The sequence below is a fragment of the Medicago truncatula genome, chromosome 7 (genome assembly GCF_003473485.1).
Source record: "Medicago truncatula cultivar Jemalong A17 chromosome 7, MtrunA17r5.0-ANR, whole genome shotgun sequence".
Classification (NCBI taxonomy): Eukaryota; Viridiplantae; Streptophyta; class Magnoliopsida; order Fabales; family Fabaceae; genus Medicago; species Medicago truncatula.
The window spans coordinates 50,140,389-50,152,708 of record NC_053048.1 but is presented as its reverse complement, the minus strand read 5'-3'; the positions used below and the strand labels follow the sequence as shown (position 1 = coordinate 50,152,708).

General features: G+C 30.1%; 1 protein-coding gene across 1 annotated transcript; it reads left to right on the top strand.

Annotated features, from left to right (window-relative positions):
- Window positions 1-10,386: 10,386 nt before the first annotated feature.
- Window positions 10,387-11,879, top strand: LOC120576800 (uncharacterized). The gene is made up of 2 exons (XM_039827293.1): window positions 10,387-10,521; window positions 11,514-11,879. The coding sequence occupies exons 1-2, from the start codon at window positions 10,389-10,391 to the stop codon at window positions 11,744-11,746; spliced, it is 366 nt and encodes a 121-aa protein (XP_039683227.1). The 5' UTR covers window positions 10,387-10,388; the 3' UTR covers window positions 11,747-11,879.
- Window positions 11,880-12,320: the final 441 nt, after the last annotated feature.

Here is a 12,320-nt window from a genome sequence, read left to right as displayed (position 1 = left end):
TTTTTGAAATTCTATTTGTTTTCTTTGAAACCCTGTCAACAAACTGTTTACATAGATGGGGGTATGGAGGTAAAGGATTTAGATTACTTTGTATGCTTGATCACATGAAGATGAAAAAGAGGAGAATAAGATGAAGAAAACGTAACGTTTTGAATTAAAACTAACAGAAATGACCAAAATATGTAACAGAGAGGAGTTAAGAGACCAAAATAAATCAAATTTTAATTAAGGGACCAAAGCGATACTATCTAAATAGTTAAGGGACTAAAAATGCAATTTAACCTTTTTTTTTATATAAACTTAAATTATAAGTATAGATATTTGTGATTTTCAAATGTAACAAACTCCACAAATCATATTTATCTTTTTCAATGATAAAATAATATAACAAATATAAAAAAATTATATTTTTTTTAATAACACCAACAATATAACATTATTATAGAAAGAAATTATTTAGGGATATAATTGAAATAACAAAATATTCGGCCCAAAATCATTCCAAAGTCCGCCTATTTTCTTTATATATAGAATAGATTATTATTATTATTATTATTATTATTATTATTATGATGATGATGATGATGATGATGATGATGATTGATCATCATCATCATCATAATTATTATTATATTTCTAGAATTATTATTTTTATTACTTTATCAAATACTTTATTTGAATTTGGACCAAATGAGACCAAATGCATTTGAAAAATATTATTTAAAATGAGATATAAGCAAAAATATAAAAAAAATAAAAAATCAAGGGTATTTGGTTCAAAATTTAGACCAAATGCATTTAACTTTTTGAATTGTTTGTAATTTTTTTTAGGAGAAATTGTTTGTACTTATATTTCATTCTAGAGTATGGTATATCATTATTACCTCACTTTTTTTAGCTAGTTTACTTGAATATTAAGAATATTTTAATAATTTTGATTTTACTAGTTTGAGGGTTAGGATCCTCTCCATTTATTTAAACAAATGGATGATACCATTTAAAAAAAACACTAATAATCATTTTACAACGGTCTCTAAGAAGATTTAAATTTAGTCACTTGAAATTACAAGGTCAGATCAAACAAACATCTCATCCACAAGTATTTCACAATATTAATCTATAGTTTATTATACTTTTTTATTTGACATAATATGAATATAAAATTGTGCGTTGATAAATATCAAATGACCCGATTCAATCAAAATCGCACTTAATTAGATCAAATATTTTTGAGTCATTAATTCAAACTAGATCAAACACCATTATGTGGGATGATCAAAGCAAAGAGAATAGCCAATTTTTAAGAGTAAACTAATAACATTATATTTGTCTCTCTTGACAGGAAGTTGGACTAAAGAGGGAGGTGAAGAGAGAAACAAAAACGACTCAAAAGGGAAGAATGGTGACTCAGAGAAGGTGAAAAGAAGGAGGAATGTCATGATCATTCTCTGCCTCCTGGAATAGTTTTACCCACGGAGTGGACTTACTAATCCAACATTTTCAAATCCATTTTAGGGCAATGAAAGTGAGAAGAATTACTTATTATAACCTCAGGCTATCTTTAGAGATTTTTCAAATAAATATAATCAAAGACAATGGCAATTACATATGCTGTGTTTTGGTTACTTTATGATCTTTTTTTTGGTAGTGGTCGGGGTTTGAACCCCGTACCTTGCATATTTTATGCATAGTCTCAATCAAGTGAGCTAAGCTCACGAGGACGGTTGTGCTCCCTGATTTTCGGGTATCAAACCATCAATTGGTATTGAACCTTCAATCTTTGAACTCTCAACTTTTATTCGTGGGAAAGGAAAAAGTGAGTAAAAACCCTTAGAGACTTGGATTCGGGGGTTGGTTACGCGAAGGGAAGGTGCTAGCATCCTAAGCGTCTACGGTATTTCGTAGGAACCTCTTGCCTAATTTATCTTATTTGAAAATTAATTTGCTTATTTCAAGAATCAGCATCTACATCATATGGAAACCAGGAAAACCAACAAGATTTTCAAACTCCACCTGCAAAAGAAACGCCAAGAAACCATTAGGAAAACACTGAACAAGATAATGGGGGAGAAAGCATGATCCCTGAGGGTCCTTTTTGCATGTATGAAGAAGAACTTCTCCAGGAAGGACTCAAACAATGCAAGAACAGTATCATAGGTAAACTGCTTGCCTCAAAACAAATCTCTAAGCAAATCCTCCATAGTTCTTTAATGGGGATTTGGTGCAATCCTACTGGCTTTAAGATCACAGAATTGGAAAATAATCTATACCAATTTTCTTTTGAAAAGGAAGTTGACATCAACAGAATCCTTAAGGGAGAACCTTGGATCATAAGAAATGTCTGGTTGAAACTCTATCTTTGGAACAGAAACACCAATATACAAGAATTGGATTTTACTCATGCCCCTCTTTGGATTCAGGTCTGGGGTTTGCCCTTACATTGTAAGACAATAGCTATGGGTCATCAAATTGGAGCACAGATTGGAAAATTGGAAGAAGCTGCTATCTATGAATATCCAAATAATGCTAAAATCATAAAGGTTAAGGTCCAATACAACATTTCTAATCCAATTCTGGCAGGTATGTACATTGACAATGAGAATGATGAAATCAATTGGGTGGACTTCAGATATGAAAATTTACCCCTATTTTGTTTCAAATGTGGTTTAATTGGTCATAGTAATGACAACTGTGAAGAGATTTCTACTAAGTTATCTACTAGAACTGTCAACACTAGGGGACCTTGGCTTAGGTCCAATGTTTATGGCAGAAGAATCCATGAAAAAAAGGAAAATAAGTTTCATAGTAACCCTATGAAATCTGTCAATGCCAAACAGTATAGCCCAATACCAAAAGTCATGCTAGAGATGATGGAAAATTTGAAAAATAAAAAAAGCTCAATCTGGCCAAGGAACCACTACTGGTACATCAACAAGCACTAATAGCAATCAGAGTTGGAGGGTCCAGAACATGCAAACTAGCAATCCTCTAAAGAGAAAATCTCTTCCAGCTTCCCACACTGTCCAAGTCCAACAAGCAACCACTCAAGACATAATAATGGCAAGCATTAATAACAAGGCTAGCCAGGAAGCATGAAGTTTCTAGCTTGGAACTGCAGAGGGTTTCTAACCCTCTGCAGTTAGAGCTCTGAGGCAGCTCTTAAAAGTCAACTGTCCTGATGTTGTGTTTCTTAGCGAAACAAAGCTTTGTGAGTCTGATTTGAATTTAAAATCTAAACTCTGTTCTGATAAATTGCCTAATTACTTCCTTTTAAATTGTGCAATTCATAAAGGAAATAGGTCAGGGGGTTTAGTTTTACTCTTGAATAATGATGTACACCTAAATATTCTAAATCATAATAACATATTCATTGATTGCTATATTGTTTGTGCTATTACTAACTTTGAATGGTATGCTACCGATTTCTATGGTTTTTCAACTCACAATGAAAAACATCTATCTTGTGATCTTATCTCTAAGATTAAGGATAATCACCACCATAATAATTGGCTTATTTTTGGTGATTTCAACATGATTTTACATGCTAATGAAAAAATGGGAGGTAACCCTATTAATCTGAACATTTTTGATCAGTTTCACAATATTATCAATCATTGTAATCTCATTGACCTTGTTTATATAGGAGAAACTTATACTTGGGCCAATAATCAACCTGATAATAATTTTATCCATGAAAGAATTGATAGATTTCTAGCCACTCCTAGTTGGATCTCTAAATATCCCAAGTTCTGTAATAATCACCTTCTTAGATATGCTTCTGACCATAATCCTATGCTTTTAGAATTTTTAGCTAACAATGAATGCAGGGTTACTAAAAGGAATCAACTGCCTAGATTTGAACAACTATGGCTCCAAATACTTCTATTTTAAGGCCTCCCAGAGAAAAAAGAAGAATACTATAAAATGCATACAAGATGCAAATGGAAGGATTTGGAGTGATACCAATGACATCAGCAACACTTTCATTCATTATTTCCACAATATTTTCTCTACTTCTAACCCTGATAATATGCAGGATACTATTGATGTAGTTAAGAACAAAATTTCCCCAGCAAATCATGATTACCCCCAACAAGAATTTAGCACAGCTGAGGTTTTTGATGCTATTAAACAAATGAAAAGCTTTGCTGCTCCAGGCCCTGATGGGCTTCCAGCCCTTTTCTATCAATCTTACTGGGAGGATATTGGTTCTGATATCACTAATTTTGTTCTTAATATTCTAAATCACAATTGTGATATTGGTAATATCAACCACACTCTTCTCTGTCTTATACCTAAAATCAAAAACCCTACTTTACCTTCTGATTATATACCTATTGCTCTATGTAATGTTCTTTTTAAAATTATTACTAAAACAATTGCAAATAGACTTAAGAAAATTCTCAATGACATTGTTAGTCCCCAACAAAGTGCCTTTATCCCAAACAGACTCATTACTGATAACACCATCTTAGCCTATGAGGCTTTTCATTATTTAAAAAATCATAAAAATAGGAAAAATGGTGTTGTTGGAATTAAGCTTGATCTGGAAAAGGCATATGACAGAGTGGAGTGGGATTTTTTAGAATCAACTCTCTTCACCATGGGTTTTCCTATTAATCTTGTCAATACTATCGTGCTTTGTGTCAGAAGTGTCTCTTTTTCTATTCTAATTAATGGATCTCATTCTACTACTTTTAAACCTAAGAGAGGAATTAGACAAGGAGACCCTCTATCTCCCTATCTTTTTATTCTATGTGCAGAAGTGTTGTCTGGCCTTATTACTAGATGTCATGAGAAGGGCAAACTTCATGACATCACTATAGCCAGAAATGCTCCTACCCTATCTCACTTATTTTTTGCTGATGATAGTATGATTTTTTGCAGGGCTCACAAAGATGAAGCCAGATAACTAATGACTATTTTTGCTGAATATCAAAGAGTCTATGGTCAAAAGATCAACCTCAACAAATCTGAGATGATTTTTAGTCCAAACATCAGTCAAAACAATAAATCAGAATTTCAGAGCTATATGCCAATTATGATAACAAACAACATCACTAAATATCTTGGACTCCCTACTCAAATAGGAAGATCTAAGAACCACATATTTAATTTTATTATGGACAGAGCTAGAAGCAAACATAAAGGTTGGAAGGAGAGGAATCTCTCTTTCTCTGGCAGGGGAGTGCTAATTAGAGCTGTCATACAAGCGATTCCTATTTATGTTATGAGTGTATTCCTAATTCCCCAAGGAATTTGCAATAGAATTGAACATACTATTTGTAGATTGTGGTGGGGAGGAAATGAGAATAAAAGGAAAGTACACTGGAAAAAGAAAGAAGACTTATTCAAATCCAAAACAATGGGAGGACAAGGGTTTAGATCCTTAAGAAGCTTCAATGAAGCTCTCCTTGCAAAATAAGTCTGGAGGTTGCACACAGATCCTACTTCTCTATTGGCAAAATGTCTCAAAGCTAAATATTTTCCTCATACAGATATACTCCAAGCTAGATTGGGGTATAAATCTAGTTTTGCCTGGAATAGCATCTAGTTTTGGAAGTGTTTATGAACATTTGGTTGAAGAATGGTGAAGTTTCATGAAGAAATGAAGATTTTGGAATTTTTGATGAAAATGGTGATTTTGGCCACTCAAAATTTCGGCCCCCTCTCTCTATGAGTTGTTGGGTACTTAGAAGGAGTGACTTGGTCACCAAGAGTGCAAAAATTAGGTTAAGGCTCTGTTTGATAAAAATAGCGGATAGCTTATAAGTTAGCTGACAGCGTTTAGCTGATAAGTTAGCTGATAGCTTTTAGCTGATAAGCTAACTGAAGTGTTTGGTAAAATTAGCGGTTCAACTAGCTTATAAACGTAAAATGACATAAAAGGGTATTTTTAATTCATTATAAAATTTGTATCAATTGATATTAAAAATATTTAAAATTTCATAGTTTAAATATATTAATCTAATATGTCTTTCATATGTTATTTTTAAATTCATAAATTGGCTAATGTTTTATTTAAAATTGATTTTATTTCAGTTTTTAGACTTTATAAAAAAATTAAACAAAACCTTTAAAAAAAAGTTAATTGTTACCCACTAAAACAAAATTAAACGTATTGACCCAAAATCAAACAAAATTTTGTTTTTAGACTTTAAAACAAAATTAAACATAACGTAATATGATTTATTTAGGCAAACGTAACATATATTTTTTTAAGAAAAAATGTAGTTTTTATTTTTGTAAACATGAGCAAATATTTTGTAAAAATAAATAAAAGCGTGAGCATATATATATATTTAGTTAAAGTGAAATCTGGGATTAAAAGTGCTATGTTTTTCTTCAACGTAGTTATTTATTACAAAGGGTAGATATGAATTTTTGTTAAATTGATAAGGGTAAAAATGAGACAAAAAATGAGAAGCTATAAGTTATAAGCTCAAACGCTACTTGGAATAGCTTCTGAAAAATAGCTTATAAGCTCGTGAAATAAGCTATAAGCTCATGGTCAAAAAGTGTTACCAAACAGAGCTTTTTTGTGAAACGAGCTTATAAGCTATAAGCTAAAAGCTAAAAGCTCTTTTTTTGGGTTTACCAAACAGACCCTAAACATCTATGATTGTTCACATATTACTTCAAACCTTTAAAAATACGTTTTTTTTTTTTTTTGAAGAGACCTTTAAAAATACGTTAACTACCATTTAAATCACTTTTGAAATAAGTTAACTAAATTGATTTAAAAAGTGTTGAACGGTTTGTAACTACAGTTCAGCACCGAATGGTAAATAACTACCACAAATTCAAGTTGACCAGTTAATCTTATTTTACATGAGGCCTTATTTAAGTGATCGGTATATTTTTTTTTTACATTGTATAAAAAACATTAAACATTGTATAAAAAACATATAAAAAACATTGTATAAAAAACATTTATTTTTTGATTAAATTACACTTCCCTCCCCCAAGAGAAACTTGAATCCCTCCTTCTTAAGTTAAAATATACACTCTCCTTTCTTGAAAAAACAAAATTTATACTATCTTTTCTTATGAGATGTTTGAATTACAACTCTCTTCCTTAATAAGCACTATTCTTTAATCTATTTTAACGTAAATAATTATGTTTATGATATCTACTAACTTAGAGTCACCATTTTTTTAAAAAAAAAAATATCTTGTTTATAATTTAAAAGCCAATGATAATTGAATTTAAATATTTTGTTATTAATTTTATAATTTAGACAATAAAAATCACTTTTAAATAACCTTATTTTATCTACTTTCTTAATTTTTCAGATATTTTATTTTATTTTGCGTTGTTTTATATTTTATTATAGGGTTTACAACTGGATACTAATGAAATTGTGAATAAAAAATAGAGAAAAAATTGCATTCAAATTTTGATTCTATTAAAATAGACCCTAGACATTATTTTTTTCTTGGAGTGTGTTAAATAGTTTTTTTTGTTAGATTATTAGAAATAAATAAATAAATTATTAAGAGAGAAAAATGTAGATTTTAACATTAGAGAGTTGAAGAATGTAATTCAAGTTTTTCTTAGGAAATGAGAGTGAAACGTTTTCTAATATATTTTGCATAAGAGTGGAGAAGAATGTATATTTTAACATATAAGATGAGGTAGTGTAATTCAAGCATCTTTAAAGCGAGAGTGTAATTTACTTTTATTTTTTCAAGAGTTTCACATGTTCTTACTAAACGGTCCAGTTAGAAAAGAAAAAAAAGGAGAATCTACAAGTCCTAGCTCAAATGGCAAAAATACCGAAATTGTTAGGCTGAATGTCATGACCGGGGTTCGAACCCCGGTACCTCCACTTGTGTGTGTGAGTTTATAATGGCTTTGCCATTTCGCCTATCTACAAAAAAAAAAAGGAGCGTCATGATTTTTCAAAGTGATATTTCGTAAAAAAAAATAGATTTTTAAATAATTAAATATTTGTAGAAAGAGTATCTAAGATGTTTTTTTAGAGGAGTGTTTAAATCTTACAAGTGGTTCAACTCAAGGTCTCAGGTTCATGAATTCTCTGAGATGTCAATTTTAATGGTCTTGTCTGACTTTTTTTTAAAAATATTACAAATATTTAACTATTAACGTTTTAATTATTTCTGCATATATATATATATATTTAAATATTTTGGTTACTATGTTCTCTAAGTAATTTTGTAAAAGAATTCAAAGTGATCTTAAAAGGCATTAAATAGGTTTTAATTTAATATTTTCTTAACATTTTTATTTCAATATTTCGTAAAACTAAGTTTTTTTTTTTTATTACAATCATTTTACAAACAAATATCAAGAAAAGAATTTCTTCAAATTAGATCATCTTCTTTCAATTACTCTCTCCTTTCATAATCTGTGTTTATCTCTTTCTTGATCTTCAAAAATATGTGACACATTTTTCATCTTTTATGTTGCGTCCACACATTTCACGATATTCCATAAACTATATGATTAAAACTTTCCTAGTTTCAAGAAATTAATGTAACGCACGCCTAAAATACCAATTTCCAAAGTGACATTTTATATTGGTTTTCAAACTAACACCCTTTTTTTTTTTAAGTAGAATAGTGACTAGAAATTCATCTCTTGAGGCGAATAAGTGGAGAATTCAGAGTTTGAACTCAGGTCCTTGCATATAAAATATAATGTCTCTACCAACTGAAATAAGACGACATAAACTACATTAAAACTTTACTCATATAGTAGTATTATTTTTTTATTTATTTATCATAGATTCTTTCCATTAAAGATAAAATTATTTGTGGCTGCATCAAACACTAAATATAGACATATCTCCCGGTTAAAATTTAAACTTAGTTCATCAAATTGTGAGACTAATCTAATCTCTTTCACTAGACCTAAATTCCTATTGATCATGATCATATATTATAAAAAAAGGGAAATGCTAACTTGTGCCCTTGGGGCATAAGTTAAGAAATCAAATTCAGAAGGTTTTTTTTGGAATTTATGCATTCAATATCTTAAAAATTGCAAAAGTTATACTTTCAATATAAAATTTATTTTCAATTTCCATTTTAAACTCCTTAACTTGTGCCCTAAGGGCACAAGTTAACATGACCCTATAAAAAAAGTCGTAACGCTTTTACACTGTAACATTCGGTCGCCACATTATTCATATGTAATATTATTAAAAGCAACAAAAACGCTTTGATGAGTATTAAAAATTCTTCTATAAAAACATACAAAATCATGTGTTTCATCGATTTTATTCTCTATTCATTTTCCCCTTCTTTGCTCGTCTAAAGCAAATAGCTTATGGCGGGGCGACCTCTTCCATCTCCATCGGCGCGGCGGCCACTTGTAACACCTGCAAGCTACGACAAGGTTAAGGGTAAGGGTGCAAAAAATTGGGCTTCAAAATGTTCAAGGCCTAATGCAGAGGTATGCATCTCTTTGCATGTCCTTACTCTCCGATTACATTTCTACTTAATTGTTACAAATTAATTAAACACCACTTGACACTAAAGGTGTTTAAATTTGAACTGATTTAAAATAAAACCGTAAACAGGTCCACAAAAACCACACAAAACCAAAAATGATAGGATGTATTTGAACGTCCTCTTATGAAAACCGCTAGAATCGAATCAAATTTTGGATTAATTTTTCAAAGTCGAACCAAACTGTAGACTTATATTTTAATATTTTATTTATTTATTATTAGTATGATATATTGTATTAATCTACTATTCGTTAGTTTTAAATTTTTTAATACTACATATTTTTTTTCGTTTAATCTATTTTTTTTTTACCATTTCACATGTTTTAAACATAATTGACTATTGTCATGTCTTAATATTAATCTTTAGCATATTATATATTATATTTTCATTAAATCTAACTTTACCGTGTTTTTATAATATTAATATTAACAATTTTCATTTTACAAATCCTCTATAAAAAATTAATAAATTGTAATTTAGATATCCAAAAACCGAACTGAACACGCTTACTTGACATAGTTATCCTTGACTTGATCTACTTATCTAATTTTCATAATTTGATTTACAGGTTCCCATTCCTTTTCCAAATCAATTTCCAACTTCTGTTGCTGGGTTTCAGAGGCCTTATGCCCCCTTTCAAGTTAGACCTTATGAATATCAGTGTGCCAGACCAACGGCACTACCTCAGGTGAATTGTGTTGTTTGTGCTGTTTAATTAATATGTTTTGTCAGTGTAGAATTATTTTACATTAATACAATATATTAATTAAATTCTTTTATATATTTTTTATGTGTACTTTCAAATGACAATACAATTTTACTTTCTTTCTGTACACTTGATCTATATTTGTAGGACAATATCTTTTTTCTTATTGATGCATGGGTATGTTGTTGGATTGTAGATGGGTATGGACCTACTGATGGTGGTGCAGTTCAAGGCTCAATTAAGTCAGCCTGGCTTAGGCAGCCGCGGGACAGGTGTGTTCCATGCTCCTCGTGAACTACTGGAATACAACAGAACCAACTGCAGCAACATCAAAGGTCAGTTATACATTTTGACTTGGAACGAATCTAGGAATTTTAATAAGTGAGGTTAATGTTTTGTCATAAAAATTCATATAAGTTTGGTCAATATTATATAAATAAAAATCAACATTTTAAATTTATTTACTAAATAATGTATATACAGTATATAATAAAAATTATATACATCATTAATTGAATGAATCTAAAACGTAGATTTTTATTTATAATAATGATTGGAAAGTGTATGTTAATAATTGCTCTCAAACGTTGATATTTCTTTTAAATATTTTTCCATTTCTAAAATATTTCAAAAATGAAACATTAATTAATTATTTTTTCAACCACTATCTTCAATCCCATATCCTTTTTCAACTAATATAATTAGTGGTTTTAAAATATCCTAAGAGTATTGATTAAAAAATTCATAAAAAAGAAGTTATCTCGAAATTACAGGTTGTTGTTTTTATCAATGTAATATTTAATTACAACATTTTTTTTATACAAAATTACTTCTTCTGATTTCTTAATCGATACTTTTAGGACATTCATATTATTTTTTTTAGTTTTATAATTTATTGTAGTGTTGTGAATAAACCCTCGAAGAACAATAACACGATATAAGTGGGGTCACATTGCATAAATATTTAAGTATTGGTTAAAAATACAATGAGCAAGTGAGGTCAGCTGACCCCACTGCCCTCACATTGTACCATATCACTTTTTAGAGAAATACTAGGAACATAACACCCTCTTCAGGATTTACTCTCTTATTGGATGAAACACCAACAAATCTTGCTACTTTTTACTTTAAAATTGATCAAAACCTAACAATTTGTAAACCGAACAATTTAGTCTCTTATTGGCCTATATCACATGTCACCATTTTCTATATTCGATCCCTTGATCCCAATTTGTTCGGTCTCAAGGAACAATTTTAAAATCAAATACAATTATCAAATTTTGAGAGTATTGATAGTAATTTTATTTTTTATTTTTTCTGGTGACAGAAACGATGACTAAACAAGGAGGTGATGATCATGGTTGCAGCTATCAGAATGAAAGTAACAAAGACAACAACAAAAATGCTGTCCATGAAGGCTCAACGAAGGCTCAGAAAAGAAAAAAGAAAAAGGGCTCAAAAGGGAAGAATGGTGGCTCAGTGAAGGTGAAGAAGGAGGAGGAATGCTACGATCCTTCACTGCCAGCTGGGATAAATTTACCCATGGAGTGGACTTACTAAGCCAACAATTCTAAGGCTCCATTTTGAAGGCAATGAAAGTGAGAATAATCTATAAGCTCAAATAATGTTTTAAGAATTATCAAATAAATATTGAAAGACATTGGAACTATACTTATGCCCTGCTATTGGTTATTTCTTGGTGATTTCTTCTATTCTATTTTTACTTCATGCCATTATTATTAGTCTTATTTCATCTGATTTTGTGAGGTTTTATTCATGTGATCAATTTTTTTTTTTTTTTTTTTTCAGTAGTTTCAAATAACTATAGGCTTGAATTACCCGGTAAATATGCTTCCCACCTTCTTAGTATACCCTTTATTTACCGTCTTTTTTAAAAAAATTCCCTCTCGTTCTTGTTCTTTTTTTTTTTTGTTGACAAATCCATAAACTACATTTTTATGGTAGAAAACTAGAAATTTGAACTTTTTTTTAATAAATGAGCATTGTGAATTTGTGGTTTACGGTACATGTGTGGTAAAAAGTTGTCGTTTATGCTGTACATTTTTAAAAAAAAAGTGACATAAACTATATGTCAACGGAACACGTTTCAAACAATGTACATATATAGTTAAGA